Source organism: Acartia tonsa, chromosome 4, assembly GCF_053477335.1.
Source record: "Acartia tonsa isolate MP-2025a chromosome 4, ASM5347733v1, whole genome shotgun sequence".
Taxonomy (NCBI): Eukaryota; Metazoa; Arthropoda; class Copepoda; order Calanoida; family Acartiidae; genus Acartia; species Acartia tonsa.
The window spans coordinates 10333250-10352234 of record NC_137263.1 but is presented as its reverse complement, the minus strand read 5'-3'; the positions used below and the strand labels follow the sequence as shown (position 1 = coordinate 10352234).

The 18985-nt window shown below is 31.6% G+C and overlaps 1 protein-coding gene across 2 annotated transcripts in view; it reads right to left on the bottom strand.

The window, feature by feature from the left end:
* Positions 1–5537: 5537 nt before the first annotated feature.
* LOC145316003 (diuretic hormone receptor-like) overlaps positions 5538–18985 on the bottom strand; it is a 115868-nt gene continuing 102420 nt past the window's right edge. For both annotated transcript variants that reach the window (XM_080156263.1, XM_080156264.1), the window contains 4 exons: positions 14162–14281; positions 13674–13824; positions 6552–6815; positions 5538–6081 (listed from right to left, as the gene is read on the bottom strand). In XM_080156263.1, coding sequence (XP_080012389.1) covers positions 5866–6081; positions 6552–6815; positions 13674–13824; positions 14162–14281 — 751 coding nt within the window. In that variant the 3' untranslated portion in view covers positions 5538–5865. The remainder of the gene's footprint in view (positions 6082–6551; positions 6816–13673; positions 13825–14161; positions 14282–18985) is intronic.

Below are 18985 nucleotides of genomic sequence, written 5' to 3'. Positions count from 1 at the left end.
ACGCACAAACATACACAACCACACACACCCACACACACACCGCTAAACAGATGTGCAAAAAGGGAAATATTCTTATTTATTTAATTTTTTAGTCTATCAAAAATTGTATTCAATTGAATTTATTTGTTTAAAAAGTTTTAGTAAAAATAATATTGTAGAGAATATTTATTTGAAAAAAAGTTTAATGTTACTTTCTTTTCGGCTCTCAGAGCTTTCCACTAGCAAGCACATGCCTCTCTCTCTACACCATTTACAGACGGAGGTAAAGAGGTATAAACGGTGTAATATTACTCCAGGAGACGTGGGGGGAGGGGGGAGGGGGATATGAGGGGGCCTTGGAGTAGGTTAAGGAATATAACAAAGAACAAAATGGGAAGGGAATAATATTATTATTTTGGAAATTTCCATTTACAATTTAAAAAAAAGTATTATTATAGGTATATTTTTGTATCAACTTATTAAGCAGAAATTCCTAAAATATTTACTGGATCTAAATAATTTTCCCGTAGATTTTTATCAATCTGGTATTATACGTATTTGTCACAGACATTAAAAAAGAATAATTTCAAAATTACAGATTTTCGCGCGCTAGTTAGCTAAATTTTTTAGAAGGATTTTCCACAATGTTTGAAAACGTTGCTCCGCTTGTAATACTATACATACCTCGCTGTTACCAGGCGCGTGTATTTAGGAAAATATAGGAGCTGCGTGCGGAGTAGTACTAGTAATGGGGGTGTCATATTAGATAGTGCTCAACCAACACAGTAAATTAAAATTTATGATTTTTTTTCTAATTTATATGACTGACATTTAAAAGTCAGGTCTATGTGAACATGACCTGGCATTTCAAAGTCATTTCTATAATAATTTAAATCGGTGCCATTTTAGAATGGAGTTGAATCTGACGTATCCCTGACGGTCATGTTTCTGGAGCGATGATTTTGAATAAATAGGTATAAGAAAAAAAATGAATAATAGATGAAATTAAGCCCAAGTTTGCGTTACTAACATACAGACAGACATAGGGAGTTGTTGAAGCGCTAAGATTCATAGAACATGCTGCGTGTTTAAAATTGCGGGTAATTTATTTGAGTATATTCCATTAAATTGAGTGAAAGGTTTGGTGATTTTTTTGTAAAAATTTCTTATTAAAATTTAAGATCAGCATTCTATTTTTTTGACCGCATGCTATCTTATTAAAAACAAAAATAGCAACATTCTTCAATACAAAGCACAACAAATCAGATTATCAGATATTAAGAAAGAGAATAATTATTTAGATAAAATTTTATGCTATGTTTTAAAATTACATGATGCTTTATATATAATGGCTATACTTACATTTTAAAATGTTGTTATAGGGATGCCTTACTTATATATCCCAAAGTTAAGAATAATATTGTGGCTTTAATGATAATAGAGTTCCTAAACCCTTAATATTATTCATTATTGTTACAAGAATCATCATGTAAGAGTTGAGAATTTTCTAAATTTACGAAAAGGTTGCGGACGAACACAGTAATAGTGTCTGAATGATTATGACGTAACAAAAAAAAATTAGCCAATGAGAGACCGTTATTGACCAATGGTAAAATTTATAGTGGCCTCTCATTGGCTAATTTTTTTTGTTACGTCATAATCAGTCAGACACTATTACTGTGTTCGTTGCGGACAGATAAACCCCAAACATAGAAAAGCTTTACTCTTAAAAAGAGATATAATTCGAATAATAATAAAAAACACGTAGCACAAAATACAGACTTTATTCGGCATAGACGTAAATGAGATCAAAAAATAAAAATAAACATGATAAAATATTTGAATATATAGCTAACAAATCTAAACATTAACAATGATCAACTTACAATTATAAATATTATAATATACATAATTTTGTCTTATTAGTATATTCTATCACCATTTTTCTAATTAAGTTTGAAATAGCGTGTGTACAACCGTTAATAATAGTGCCCGCCAGCCAGCTACTAGTAAGCCGCCAGCCAGCTACTAGTAAGCCGCCAGCCAGCTACCAGCAAGCCTCCAGCCAGCTACCAGCAAGCCTGCAGCCAACTACCAGCAAGCCGCCAGCTAACTACCAGCAAGCCGCTAGCAAACTACCAGCAATCAGCCATTTAATCTATGTTTTATAGTTATACCCTGTCAGGCGATCCAACCATCAATAAAAATTCTAAAGCAGCAAATAGTGGTTGATTGGCGGCGTCAGAATAGCAAGCTAAAAACTATATATATAATCGCTTTGTAATCTAGACAATTTTCCGGTATACTAAAATAAAATGAAATTTTTTAGTTTTGTCTTCGGGGAAAATTGTTTTTAATGCAATGCGATACATGCTTTTTCGGAATCGAGGCCATACTAGAACAAAGTTTACAATTCTTAAAAAATGAAACTGGAAAATGTATCTGAAAAATAGGTGGAACTGGAAACAGATATACCTAATAAAATATACAGTGGGATGCTTTTAAAATGACCGAATGCTAAATCCAAGTTTTGACTTTGCCGAATCACCAGGGGAGCTACATTAGACCAATTGTGTATAGAAAGCTATTATCAAAGAGAAAACTCTAAAGGAATTAGGGTCTATCTCTCGCCCAGCTCCCACAAGAAGGACGAAAGTGACATCAGTACGAGAGAAATCGGCCAATTTAAAAGCATTCCACTATATGCATGATTATGCCTTTCTACAAAATTGGAAGTTTTTTTTCAATTATCATATCAACATAGAAAAAGAGATTAAACGTTTAATTTTCATAGGTTGTACACACCGTTTTATTGCATAAAAATAAACTGAAATATAAAAATTATTGATCCAAGTTGAACTAATTAACATATGAGGGAGGTTTTTCCATATAAACACCCCAAAATTTTGTGGTTTGAAATGTTCATCAATATTTAAAAACTTGAATTGAAGTTGCAGTTTTTGTATAAAAAAATGAAAATTTAATAAAAATGAGTTTACAATAAAACTTTAATACACGACTTGAGCTAAATTCACAAAACAATTAAACTTTCAATATGAAAGTAGAATTAAGAGCAAAGTTTTTATAAAAATTAATTAACAATTTTTTTTATTTACATATTTTTGTACATTTTTTATATTCATGATCTTTTTTTAAGTTTAAAAACAAGTTCCTTATTCTATTATTTCAATTTATTCCTCTTGATCATACAAAAGGATGATTATGGTTTTCCCTCTGTTCTAAAGAAAGATTCTATAAATTTTGAAATATACCATTAACATTTGAAGATTTAATTTAGTATTAATATTAAATGAAGAAAATAATATTTTGTATGAAGGGTAGTTTTTAAGGACTAAAACCTGCCGTACAGTAATTAAAGGAACACAGTAATAGTGTCTGACTGATTATATATGACGTAACAAAAAAAAAATAACCAATGAGAGGCCGTTATTGACCAATGGTAAAATTTATAGTGGCCTCTCATTGGCTAATTTTTTTTGTTACGTCATAATCAGTCAGACACTATTACTGTGTTCTAATTAAAGTTTCTTTAATGCTAATACAGACTTTATACAAATTAAAACACATGTCCTAAAAAATTAATTACTATTTAAAGTGTATTTAAGACATTATTGATGTTTCTTTTTTATTATGTATTATTTGTAGAATGATTCAAAATTTTCATCATACTTTTTATTAGGAAAATGAAACCGTAATCACGGATGTTGTGTTTAAAAAAGTGGACTTGAATTTAAACTTCAAAGCAATTAATCAATGGAATAATAATTTTCCATTTGGTACATTCACTTTTCTCCATTTTAATAAAAATGAGGCAAGTTTTAAAATGAGCTTTTTATATACATTTAAGATGAATATATATAAAAATAGATAAATATATAATGTCCTAAATATATTTTTAAGTCTTTAGAGAATTTTAAGATTTAACTTGATTAACTGAGGAAAAGTTTCAATAATTTTCAAAGTTTTTAATATCATTAGAAATAATAAAATTTTGAAAAATGAATTATTTGGGCAAGTACAAATATTAATTCATTTTACGGAACAATTTTACTGAAATCCCAAATGTTTACAATTTTTCACCAGCCAAAAACACCCTTTTTTAGGAGTCCGCAACAAATATGCTCCGCCTAAACCAATGGCGTACACAATGATTTGCCAGATGGAGGGGGGGGGGGGAAGGGGGGCATGTGAACGAAGCGCGTCTGAAAATTTAACACTCTGGTACGATTTTTGACACCTTCCAAGGGGGTAAGACAAACGTTCAATGGTGTGTAAAAGGGGTGTGGACTTAATCAACACACTTAAATCAAAAGTCACACAAGCGCGGTGTACTTTCCTTATATGTATCATAAACGCAGAGACACTATTTGATGAACCAAAAACTTAATTTTTGGAGGTGTAACCCTTTGCCAAGGGGATAATGCCCTTGGCGGTTGTATCCGCCCCACTAAATGTTGGCAGTTGGGTGGATACACCCCTCTCCTCACTCGATGCGCCACTGGTCTGTTCAACAGATTAATTGCAATATGCATAATCGTTTTAATCTTTTAAAATTTCATTTCATTTTGGGTTGTTGGCCTGTTCCCTATAAATTTGACATGATTTTCTTTATTGGCAAATGTTTACAACATGCTATTTAAAGTACGGTGCTATTTGACTGGCGAAATTTTTTTTAACAAGACATCTGCTATACGTAAATCTTTTCAAGTAATAAAAGAATGATATCATTTATAGTTTTCAAGTAAAATTAAAAAAAGATGAAATATGGAAGGTTATTAATAAGAAGATTAAATAATCAAATCAGTCTTGTTTTTTTTCCATTTGGAAGAATAAAATGTTTAATGTACATTTATTTGAAGTACAGGATTTTATCTTTAACAGCAATATCTCTCATAAAGAATTAGCTTGCAAAACTTTTGGATCTATTTAGAAGGATTTAAGAAGACTGCCTTTTCCATTTGTTTGGCTTGTAATGGCTAAACGGCTTGCCGCAAAGTTTCCATTGACTAAGATCCACTACTGAACAAAGAGCGAACGACCAAAGAAATGCGAGTTAAATCGTTCTTTTTGCGCATTTTTGGGCTTTTACGCTCTCTGTGCATTTGTTGCATCTAAGCTATTTATAACACTTTTGGACCAGTATGATAGACAGACTTAGTCCAATGTCCCCTTCACCCCCATGTTCTAGACATTTTGCCGTTAGCAGTCTAAAAGATTTTTAAAAATATTCAAAATTTTCAATAGTACACATTATGATAACTAGGACAAGCAATTAAATTTTATGCAATATACATATTTTAAATATCTAAAAATATAATATTGAACAATTATTTCAATACTTTAAAGTTAAAAAATATTGTTTAAAGGCAAACTTTTCATCGTAATAACAGGTAATTATGAAAATCAATATAAAATTTTAAAAATATTAAAGAAGTAACAATCAAACTCTAATTAGCAGGGCTCGGCAGCCACGCCTCAGAATCGACGTAGCCTCAAATTTAAATTTGTTTGGATACTTAGATTTATTTTTAAAGAGGAATTGCAATATTTGGGTCAGGTTTAGACTTTTATTTCGCTGATTTTTAAAATTGTAAAGGTTGGTTTCCCTGAGGCTTAGAGGCGGTTGATGCGCAGCTGCCGAGCTCTGCTAATTTGATATATTAAGATCTTTGGGCTAGGTGATAAGCATTTGAAATAAATGTTTTCTTCCTTAAAAATAAATGTTTTGTTTTAAAAGAATATTATTTTTATTTTTATAATAGAATATTATTTTCAGATAAAAAAGGTTACTTCAACCCTTTTATAAAACTGCTTTACTAACTAAAACACAAAACTATTCCTTTTCATATATTTACTTTTTTTTATTCAACAAGAAGAAACTATTTCAATTTGTTCCTCCTCTTTCTGTAGTAGAGGACAATCAGCTGATATTCTAGGATGCTCAGACATTTCATTTTCCATCTCAATGTTATTGTTCTCTTTCACAATCTCCTGGCCGCCATTGCTGAACGGCTGGGCCACTCCACCGCGGGTGTGGTTGGTGTCAGGTACTTTGCTGGCGGCGACTGAGGGACAGTCAACCTAAATAAAGTACGATTCCAAAGCTGGATCTTTAAATCAATTTGGAAAGCGGTTCACTAATAGCGATCTTTAAATCAAAATATCATTGGTGATATACGTGAAGCATTTTGGAAAAACCAACCGGCTCACTGACATCGCAATATATGAATACTGCCACTGAGCCGGTGCAGGGTGTTTTCATAGTGTTTTCCAGATTACTTGATTTAAAGATCCATGTTTTATTGGCAGCACTGGCAATGGCAATGGCAGTTGCATCGGCATTGGCAGTGGGTAGCACTAAATGATTTAATGATCCAGCTCAGATAAAATATAATGGAAAAGAAAAAAATTTAAACATTATCGACATAATAGAATTCTTTGAACATAATTTTTTTCCTATAAATTTTTCTAAAGATCTCTACTCTCACTGTCAAGTCTGTCCAGCAAGATAAAGACAAGTGGCCGTTTTATAATCATGTAATCTGACTGACCTGTACAGGATGGTGGTTGTTTGTTGCTGGCTGACCACAAGCGGTCAACTCAACATTTTGAATACTGTCCTCCTTTCTTTGCAATCCATTCAGGTCTTGACCACGGCCGGACGCATCTGCCGCCACCGTTTCCTCATCCTTGTCGACGGTGGTGGCATAGCCGTTTTGTGGAAATTCCATTTTGGAGGGACTGCTGGTGATTGGGGTAGCGGGGGTTATGGAGATCTGAGTTATGTGCCCAATTAATCGCAGGTCTATTTCTTCCTGAAATCAAAAAAAAATTTAATCATTTAAATTTTCAGAATATTCTAACTTGTAAAACCGTTGCTACTCTAACGTTAGGGTAAGTCATTATTCCTGTCTGTATGTCTAAATTTTGGTTCCATGGCAGGAGTCCCAAACGCAGGAGTGTTAAAATATTAATTAAATTAAGTACTCTATACAGATTAGGTTATGTTAAGAACTTAAGATACGAATGTACAAAAAAGCCCCCCGCAGGGGTTAGGCATTGAAAAAACTTAAAAGATAGTCTAAAATAGATTAGGTAAGGTTAAGTTTCAACTCCTGCGTTTGGGATTCCTTCGTTTGTCCTAGGGCCCAAATTTTCATTTGATCAATCTTCAACCACGTCGGGCCTTTTTAAACGTCAATAACGAGGGAAACCTTTTACACACACACACACACACATGTACAGACTGGTTCATAAATACACTTTTAAAAAGTTTAGAAAATAATTTAAGGATATAATTCGAGATATCTTGAGTAACGCACACATTTTACAATTTTACAATCCAACTTTTATAGCAATACTTATATACAAGCAACAATATGTGTGTGTTGTCTGTCTATATCTGTGTAGCGAAGGATCTCGCTAACCTGAACCGATATGAACCTCCTATACAGTATAGCTTCTTATAAGCCAAAGAAAGGTTTATAACTATTTTGGGGGAGGGTAAAAATAACCAATAAAAATACAGCCCTCCCTCTATTTCTTTATGAAACTAATATTAAAAGTTTAGGGTCGACTCCCCCCCCCCCCACCCTTCCTTCAAGTATCCCTAGATCCCACTGGAGGTGTAGTTGTTATAAGACCAAAGTACGCATCTTATACAATTTTCCAAAGAAGGTGTATCAACTTTTTTTTTATGGCTAGCCGGTTCTTTTAGTAAGTAGTAGATGTAAAATTTTTCATAGAATTCAGATATGCAATCGGTTTTTTTGTAGACCTCTTATTTTTTAAGTAATTTAAGTTTTTTAAAAAATAATTAAGTCGGTTTTAAGGTACTAAAACGCAACAAAATAAAAGAAGAAAATGGCCAGTAAGAACAAAAATAGTAAGATCTTTAATTTGACACCTTACTTTTAAAATTCTGTTGAGTAATTATTGAAAAAATCTATTTTTTTAACCTCGGTTTAATAAAAACTTTAGACCTAAATATTTTCTCAAACAGACATAAAAAACATGGGTTCATATATACCTTTAGAATCAGAAAAATATTACGAATCCATTGTAAGCAAAATTGAAAAAAAGTAAAAAAATAAAAAAATATAAAAATGGCTAATTGTATTTTTTGTTCTGGCAACACTATTGTCTTCCCTTTTTTACCCCCTCTTTACCCCTTCTATACCCCCTTCCCATTTTTATACCCAATTCAAAAGTTAAGACGTTGCCTGTACAATATAATATGATATTTTCATATAATTCCTTTTATTGTAGTTTATATACTATATTGTAAACTTTTTTTTCAATTTTGCTTACAATGGATTCCTAATATTTTTCTGATTCTAAAGGTATATATGAACCCATATTTTTTTACTTGTGAAATGATAAAATTGAGTTCAAAGTTTTTATTCTCGTGGGTTTAAAAAAATCGATTTTTTCAATAATTACCTGACAGAATTGAAAAAGTAAGGTGTCAAATTAAAGATCTTACTATTTTTGTTCATAATGGCCATTTTCTTTCTTTTTTTTGTTGCATTTTAGTACCTTAAAATCGACTTAATTTTTTTTTTAAAACTTAAATTACTTAAAAAATAAGAGGTCTACAAAAAAACCGATTGCATATCTGAATTCTATGAAAAATTTTACATCTACTACTTACTAAAAGGACCGGCTAGCTATAAAAAAAAAAAGTTGATACAACTTCTTTTGAATAAAAAAGTTGCAAAATAACAAAAAAAAGTTTACAAGTTGTGGGTGCTTTTAAACGATATCCAAATGAAAAGATAAAGTTGATGTGGCCAAAACTTTTCCAATTTCACTTTTAATATCTTACTACACGTATACCACTTTTACACACGTGGCTTCAACTTTCTTTAGGTTTAACATGTACTGTACGTTACAAAAAAAAATATTTATTAGAACTGATATAAATACATCACAGGCGTGAAGAAAAAAAGTTACACATCTCTTGAAAATTGCGCACTTTAAGCGCCAATTTAACCCCCATTTCAGAAAATTTTTATATTTATAAATTTTTCCCCCACAACTAGATGTCTGTCTGTATAAATCACTATATCTTTGAGTATATCAGACGATGTTCATAATTTTTTGTGTATATTCCACTAACCAAAAGACATATTTAAAAAAAATTACATCAAGTCCTCCCTTCTGACCATAAATTTACACCTCTCTTACTGTCTGTAATACACCCCCTTATTGCTCACACCCCCCTACCCCCCCCCGCAATTCTTGTTTAAGGGGGGTATCAATTTTAACGGAAGCGCATAATCCTCGCATGCCATTGCTAATTCTATGTTTAATATCTCACGTATTTGCACGTAGTTACTCACTATGTTTGATTTGATTTGAACACTTTGCAAGAAGTTCATTTAGGTTAAATATATTAACCACAAGAATTGTTCACAAAAGCCACCAGTCCAACTATAGAAATTTAAAGTCTACTATGGAAATTTTAGGTCGGCCTATGCATGATTTATGCCTACCATCCATACGAAAAAAAACTACGTGTAGCTTCGTATTATATCCAGTTTTCTACGATTAAAAAATGTACAATCATAAGACTAAAACCAGCTTCTTGGCATCTCGGGGCTATATAAAAAACTTGTACATTTTATATCCGCGGATAACTGTTTATAATACAATGAGAGAAATAACTATTATACTACTTCATGTTGAAGCAAGTGTGTGACTTTAACTTTACTGTGTGTGCAAAGTTGTCTGCAAATCCTGGCTTCGTGCTAAAAATAACTTTAGCTTGCAAAATTGCAAGATGAAGTTAAGATATTAGGAAAAGATAATAGAATTCTTGGGTAATTATGAAACAATATTACATTTTTCTGAAACAATATTATTTGTCCTTTGTCTGTTGTTGACAATTATATTCAGTGGCATGCACAGGTTTTATTCTTTTCACTCTTAATTTATGTTAAGTTTTACTTTTTACATGACACCAACCTTGGTTATTTTTGGGGATTGTATCAGAAGATATAGACCTTTATATAGGGGGGTGTATGACTATGTAGGGGACTGGACAACTAGGGTGGTATATTTCAACCCCCCTTACCTCGTCAGGGGTGTTGATACATCCCTCTTCTGCACGACTATGATTTTATTATTATCCGTAATTAAAGGGACAGCGGAAAGTGTCATAAAAATACGTCTATTATTCATTTCCATCCTTTCCTACTTCTCCTCTCATCACTCCCTTTAAAACGTATTTTTATGACGTCACACATGACACTTTCCGCTGTCCTGTCATTAAATAGAATTAAGATCTAATTGTTATTGGTTAATATTTATTTTTGTGGTTCTATATGGACACCTGCATATCTACATTTTTGTTTCCTATAGTTTAATATGATATAGTTTTACACAAAACTTATTTGCATTTTCCTTAGCAAATTGGGAGGAACAAACATTTCACATCTCTTTTTTCTCCCTCTTGAGAACTGGTATTATTAAAATCCATGAATTTTGGCAAACAGAATTTACTAGCTAATGACCCTGAAAATTAAAACTGAATTCTTTGTAATGGTTTGTGATTTCTGCTGCGTCCTTTTACGATGAAAGAATTTGTTTCATAGTATAGAAATAGGTTTCCAAAATATCTGGAAACAATTAAAGATCCAATAATAACATTATTGATTGTCAATATTTAAAAGAAATTGAAGTTGCCAACATATGCGAATATGTTATATTAAGAAAGGAAAATATTTCAACCACCAAACTGTTTTATCTGCATACAAGTCAACTTAGAATAAAAATATTGTATTTTCTTTAAAAATTTAATTAAGGCCAGGTAAAATAAATAAAATTTTAAAAGTTTTTCTTTTTCCTTGCAACGTTTTAAGATTATAAAAGTAGTTTCAACTTTTTAGAAGAGCAATTAAACTACAAATTTTATGTCCGTCCGTCCACTTGTAAATCATTTATTAATTGACGCTTTTCTCATACTTTTCCCCATACTTTGAATTTCATATTTATTATTGATTTCTTATATTACTAATTTTAAGTCTAATTTTCTTTTTTTTCATCTCATAATGCTGTTTTAATCATAATCCTTATAATAAAGTAATAAGATCTTTGTGTGTGTGTGTGGACCGAAGGATATAGCTTACCGCTGAATCGATCTTGTTCTCCTTTACAGGTAGCTTTATATGCTTTATATGCTCGTGGGAAGGTTTATAACTATTTTTGGGGAGGGTACCACCACCCGAGAGAAATTGTCCCTAGACAAAATTTACCCTCCCACAGGAAAATGAAAAAAAAAATTCTTACTAAAATAAAAAAAAATGGGTTGTCTAAACAAACTCCCCTTACCTCAAGTGCCCCTAAAGGCCTTTAATGGGGAACCCGCTAATAATACTAATAAACTGTTATTTTGCTCTGTAAACTTCCCTGTTTAAAAGTACTTCTTGTTTAGATAAATTTATTTTGAAGAGAAAAATATTTGTAAACATTATTGTTGTAAATTAAGAAGAATAAAATTGTTATTTGTTTCCTTCTTGTTGTTAAAAACAGATTTGTATAAATAAATAAAATGTGGCACAAAATGAATTAGTTAAAAATACTTTTTCTCGTATTCATTCGAATCCGGTGGATAGAAACCGGTTCTCATCAATACGAAAAAACTATGTCTAGCACCGTATTATAACCAGTTTTCTACGAATATAAAGATGTACAATCATAAGATTAAAACCAGTTTTTTTAGCCAGTGCCTACGGCATCTCGGGGCTAAAAAACTGGTTTTAATCTTATAATTGTACATTTTATATCCGCGGAAAGCCGTTTATAATACGATGCGAGAAATAACTATTATGCCTCTTGGAAACATTGGCAATGAATTGTTCAATAATAGAACTGCTATAACTTATAATAACTTTAAAAAAAACTACCCCCAAAAAAGTGATGCTTCTACATTTGTAGGATTTGTTTCTATGTGCGTCTTAACTATTTTGAAGAGTGATTTTTATGTATTAAATCTAGTTTAGAACTTTTAAGAATAAACCTTTGGCTTTTAGAATGCTGATTTGTCGCCCTTTTGTGATTATTCCAAATCCAAGCATCTGTTTTGGCTTTTGCTACTGTGCTACTTATGGGTAGAATTATCCTTGTTTATATAAAAAGCAAAGGCCAAATATATATGTAGATATGTATCATTTATGATTTATCTTTTATACCTAATCATATACAATATACACATGCATTACTATCCTATACTTTCATACATAACATAAAAAGTAAGTCGTTATATCATTAGTAGAAAAGCTACTCAATAATTCATTGGGTCTCTCTGTCTGTCATCCGTCCGAATTGTGATTTTCTTGTCTGCTATTTAAGACAGACGGTTGAAATTTTGGGGAATGATTCCCTGTACTAATGAGCAAGAGCATCCAGTATATAATTTCCTTGGGCTGTCTGTCCTTCCGTCATGTTTCAGAAGTAGGATGTCTATTTTTAGCGAAAGATCTCGCCAATCGCTGGACCGATTGAGATCTTTTAGGTCTATGGAAAGTTTAAATCTATTTTTGAAATACAACTTCTCAATCTTCTACAAAAAAGTCATTAGCTAGGATTTAAAGGCTTCGCTACTATTGGACTTGTTAACAACTACAACAAATAAAAATGAAATAGAAAGAATAAAGTTATTTACTTTGAGAAAGAATCCTTAGCTTTAATCTTGTAAGCAAACATAGTTTTGTGTATGGAGAAAACTTTGAAAATGCAGCTACAGTCAAACTATACACTTACAAGATTTCAGGGATAAGACAATCTTCCCTTCAATTGAATAAAATTTGACTTTGGTAGCCTTTAATTATTTGGATGCGGAAAGTTTTGAAGGTTTATTTAAGAAGCACCTACCCCTTATTCAATGACAAACTATGCAACATTTTAGTATTTTTTAAAAAGAATTTTTTTCTGTAAGTTTATTTTTTTATTTTTTTTAAGCACAACGGTAAAACAAATCCACATTTATCTTAAAATGAATCAAAATAAAGCTAAGTGACCCTAATAGAACTAACATAGCTATAAGGAGAGCCTTATCTTAAGTAACATAATATGTTATTTATGTTAAATTAAATATTTAATTGGTTCTTAAGAATTGAAATCTTTAATTCGCTGACACAAAATTATAATAATTTTGTAATTTTTAGTTCTAAGCAAGTTTGCTGCAGAAAAATTTAGAATAGATCTTTGACCATATTTTTACTTAATTAATTTCAAGTTAGGTGTGTGCTCTGTAGCTAATGTGATACCTACGGAAGAATTCTTTTGAAACTTTCATTTGATTGGTTAAACAACAACTTTTTACTTCTGCAGACTAAACTTTTACCATTTGAAAATTAAAAACAAATACCTATATTACATTTTTATTAATTAAATGCAATAAGTTTACATATACCTATTGCCAAATGCGTTGCCAAGGATGTCAAAGCTTTTAATTTTTTTGTGGGGCTATAAAAACAGGACATGGGGATAATTCAACTTTTTTTTTTTGGGGGGGGGGGGGAGGGGGTTATTTGTTGTAATCACCCCATTACTCAAAAATCCTTGAGCTTTGTATTAAAACTTTTTAAAACTTTATTTTTCTTCAAAAAGCCTGGCTACTGTTAGATGTGATCATCCATGTTAATATAAAAATAAATGAGAATATTTACCCTGGGAAGTGGAGAGATTCTGTTGGCCATGAGAGCTGTAGTGGTGACCAGCTGGTTGTCTGTATGGTGGCCTCCACCAGGATGATGGCAAGTATTTGTCAGGTACATGGTTTCACTGGGAGCAGGTGTCCCACTCAAATATTTTGCATATCTATAAAATTAGTATAATTAATTTGACTCAGTCTTCTTTATAAGGTCTTTCCTAATTAGTTAATTTCTATAAGTAGATTATAGTGCCTATGAAAAAATGACGCCATACAAAACAAATGACCAATGATAGGCCAGTACACATTTTACGATTTGTCAATTTCAATGTATAATGGCCTATAATTTGACATTTGTATAGTATGACGTCATTTCATTACAGGCACTATAAGCTGCTTCTAATTTCTAAGGAGAATACAATAAAAATTATCTGTGAAAAATCAAAGGACCTTAAATTTCCAATCTGATGGTAATGAAATATTTCTCCTTTACTATAAGCTCACCTGAGAAATGAGTTTCTTCTGCTGTTACAAATATTGGTCATATTGGAGTCACACCCGTAGAATCCAACCATAGATATTGAGTTGCGAGCAGACGCGTTTCGACCTCGGCTTCCAATATACCTAAAACAGAAAACAAGTTTACAAAATGGAGATATATCTAAATATAATACAAAGTAGAACGATGTCTGTCTGTTTGTTTGTGTGTTTGTTTGTAGCGAAGGATCTCGCTAACCGCTGAACCGATCGGGTTCTCCTTTACAGGGTAGCTTCTCATAGTTCCCGGGAAGGTTTATAACTATTTTCTTGGGTGGTGGGACACCCCCTCAACCCCCACAAAAACAAAAAATACCCCTTCCCCCCCCCCAAAAAAAAAAAAAATTCTTTTTAAAACTAAAAATAAAATAGTGGGGTCGACTAACCCCCCCCCCCCCAAAAAAAAATTTTGTTTTCTTTTTCTTTTTATTTTAAATCTAAATACGAAAATTGGTTTGATCAAACCTCTTGGGACAAAGCCCCTAGAGGCTAGGGGCGAATCCGCTAGTTTTTTATATAGAACATTTCTGTTATAGTGTTATAACCCCTGATGAAACAAATTATTCCCCTCCCCCTCAAAAAAAGGAAATAATGGGGGACTTCCATTCACGTCTTGGGGCAAAGCCACTTGTATTATATAAAGTAGTAAGATTTTTATCAATACTGAACTAAATTTATTTAGAATTTTTAGAGGGTTTCGGAAAATATATAAATACACCATGAATATTATCCTTTAAAAGTTTATTCACGAAACCTTTGCTTTTTATTAAATTTATCATAACTATAAAGTTGGCGCTTATCAGATCCAACAAAAATATTAACTTTTGCTGTTTCTATTCTTTAAATTGTTTATTGTGAACACACCCTTTGATTGCAGATTCTTTGTTAGATGATGTAATTGTACAGAGCACTAAACTTCACGATTTAAAGCAACTATTTATCAGTAATGTAATTTTTTGACATTAAAGAAATTGGTATGTTTAAAGTCTAAATCACTTAAAACAAAACTTTACGATAACAATACAAAATATGAAGTATAATGACCTAAAAAGATCTCATATGATTTATATTTATAACCGTACAGCACAAAATGAAAAACTTAACCTTTTTTTGTCAATAAACCACCATCTGGTTTCCCATATTAACTTTTGTATACCCTAGGGTTTTGCAGCCGCGAATAAATTTAAAATGTTTTATAATCAAAGAGGCTTTTTGACAAAATTGCAAGTTTCTATGAACTTTCAGCTATGGATATATATTGTGTAAAATATTGATGTTTTTTTATGCCGTGATCAATATCAGACGGCTTAAGATTTAAAAAAATAGGTTGGCAGTAGATGAGCTTTGATATAACTAATAGATAAGAGTGCGAATTGACATTCTCCGGCTGTTTTTTTTTTTTACAGAAGCGACTGCCAAGCCCTAATATATCCTTTTCTAAGAAAAAATAACTTGCGCCAGACTTTACGCAAAACTTTGAAAACTTAAAAGGCATGTAAATCAGATTTGTCAACTTTTAAAAGAAAAATACATAAAACAGATTTTCTTTTTTGGTTAAAGCTTTCTAAGTTGTTAAGATTTTCTTGAATTAAAAAAAAATACACAGAAAAGGGTAAATTATTGTAATATTATGGTTAGATAAATTATTTTTAGTAGCGAAGCTACTCTATAATTTGAAATGTCAGATGTCCGTATGTCCGTATGTCCGTCTTAGTTTGGGGGAAACGTGATTTTCTCAGCTCGTATAAAAGATAAAAGGCTGAAATTTTTTGACAACATTCCCATTATTAAGGAGCACAATTAACTATAAAACATCAATGGCGGTAGGACCGCTTTTTAGCAGGTTTTAGGCTATTTCTGTATTTTTCACATATTTCTCCATATCTTTGGAATTTATGGTCCGATTTCCAAAATTTTTTCAGTTATTGTATCAAAATTAAATTTCCTGTCGTTTCAATAAAACAACTATGACGGTCAGGCTGCCTTTAATTAGGTTTTAGGCTATTTTTGAATTTTTCAAATTCTCCTCCATACCTTTGGTGTTTATGGTCCGATTTCCGAAGTTTTTCAGTTATAGATATCAAAATTAAATTTCCTGTCGTTTCAAGAAAACATCAATGGCGGTCAGACTGCCTTTTTGCAGGTTTTTTGGCCATTTTTTATATTTTTCACATTTTTCCTAATATCTTTGGTGTTTATGGTCCGTTTTTTAAAATTTTTGTAGTTAAACATATCAAAATTTCCCGTTCTTTTGAGCATCCAGTATGAATTTACTTTGACCGTCAGTCTGTAAGTCATAGTACTGAAATATAAACATTAAGAAATTAAAAACAAATGTTGAAAGGTTTCGTGATTTTTTCCTAATATACATGCTTTTGACAACTAATATCTAAATTCTTATTTAATTGTTTGTGCTTCGCTACTTATGGATGTTGTCATCCTTGTTTATCTACTAGTGGTAAACTCTATTTTCTTTTCGTTTCACAGTAATAATACTCTACAAAAAATGAAATGGTGCTTGGATGGGGGGGAACCTCATAACCCAGGGATCTAATGTGATGCATAATTACATCCTCAATGATGATACACTAAGAATGATGATAAACTAGTGGTTGAAATGTTTCGATGTTCAACTTAATTAACCAACGAATCAAAATTCATTAAGATCCCAAAAGTTGTTAAGCCAACGAATAGGAAACGTAATTATAAAACTTTGGGTACTAGTGTAATAAACAGCCCAATGTCTTTTCCATCTTTGATGATAACCTCGTAGAAAAGTTTTCCATATAAAGGTAACCCTATGGCCCCATAATGCCAAACTGCTGTTCAATGGATTGCATATATAACTACAGTCTTATTTTGATACAATAACAGCACAAAAGTTTAACAGATTCAGCACTAGGTTCTATATTTTCTAGATTTAAACATATTAAGTCTCATGAAACATTATCTTCACACTTTCTCATTTTACCAACAGACAAATTAGATATAGACTGAGCTAAACCATTTCCAGCATAATTAAAAGATGCATACAGATTACGCAAAACTTCAGCAAAAGACGAAAAAGTTATAGATTGAGCAAGATATCTTTAATTTTACCCTAAATCAAGTTTTTATATGATAAATTATGTAACTATTTTCACTAAAAATCTGAACGCCAGATCTACACTACTTCTATAAATTTCGCACTTACTGGTTAAATTACATCTTTATTGAGTTGGCCAACCTACAGATTTTATAGAATCTGTTTGGAGAGTAAAAAGTTATGCTCTTCACTCGATCTTTCAAATGAGTTATATTTTTTTTTCAATTTTAAAGACAACTGAAAATTTTTATTTTTTAATCAAAGCTTTTCTATATTTAGTTTTGTCTGTCCGTTTAATGATAGTTTGTCTGATAATATTTACTTTTTAATCTTCTCTTTTAAGTATATGTTGTCATCTTTGTCTTAATGTAGAGACAAACGGATGTTTACTGTAATTGGCCAATATAAAGCCACAGCCACTGATGATGGCATCTGCCGGGCCCTGATCAGAACAATCATAAGAAATAGTGTATCTAAGCACGAAGGGTGGGGACTTTTGGCTTTTATTTACACTATTTTCCTAAATTTTTATTTTCTTTTCTTTGGGGACTTAAATTAAATTTTGATTAATTGTTTCATTAAGTTGAGTGTCCAAACGTTTTATCCACTAATTGTAATCTATGGAATTTATTGTGAATTTTGTATCATAATTAGGGATGTACAATGTACATAAATTTATAGGCTATTGCTTTATCTCTTAAAATCTCTGGTATCTAAGGAATAACAATCCCAATATTTTCTACTTTATTGTGTTGCCTCTGTCTGCAAAGGTGCAAGATTTTGTTGACAACTAATCTTGTTTAATCCATATTACACAATCTTTACATACTATAGCTCAGCAATTAAGAGGGATAAGACAATGGCCGATAAATTAATGTACATCCCAAATAAAGATACACAAAATTATCTCTTCTGTAGGTAATAATTAGTGGTTGTAACGTTTCAACACTAAACTTAATGAACCTACCAATCAAAATTCAAAGTCCCCAAAGTTGTTATGCCAACGAATAAAAAAACATTAATCTAGAACTTTGGGGACTAGTGTAACAAACACCCCAATGTCTCCTCCCTCTTCCCTGAGTATAGCTACAACAAAATTTACAAAATATTCTATTGTCACCGTTACATGAAAAAGCTTTTCCGAGAGGTAAAGAAAAAATACTGTGCGTTAGGGAATTAGCCTTTTTGTGGCAAAGTCTGAAAACAACATTAGACATTTCAAAACAATAATAGTTATTTCTCGCATCGTATTATAAACGGCTTTCCGTGGATATAGAATGTACAATTATGAGATTAAAACTAGTTTTTTTAGCCCCGAAGTGACGAAGTCACCGGCTAAAAAACTAGTTTTAATCTTATGATTGTACATTTCTATATTCGTAGAAAGCTGGATATAATACGATGCTAGACATAGTTTTTTCGTATGGATGAGAACCGGTTCCTATCCACCGGATTCGAATGAATACGAGAAAACATACTACTATGTTAGGTACGTAACACTAGTAATTTAAGAGGGTAAATCAGGACATTTCTTATCCTCATTGATTTTCAGGGAATCTTGGCTTTGGTCCGATGGACTTTTCTATAATGAAGACAATTCAAAAGAAAGACATTTGTACTGTTAAAGAAACCTCTCCTGCAACCAATATCGAACAACATACATCAAAAGTGTTTACGTCATAGGAAGTTATAAATTGATAAATCCA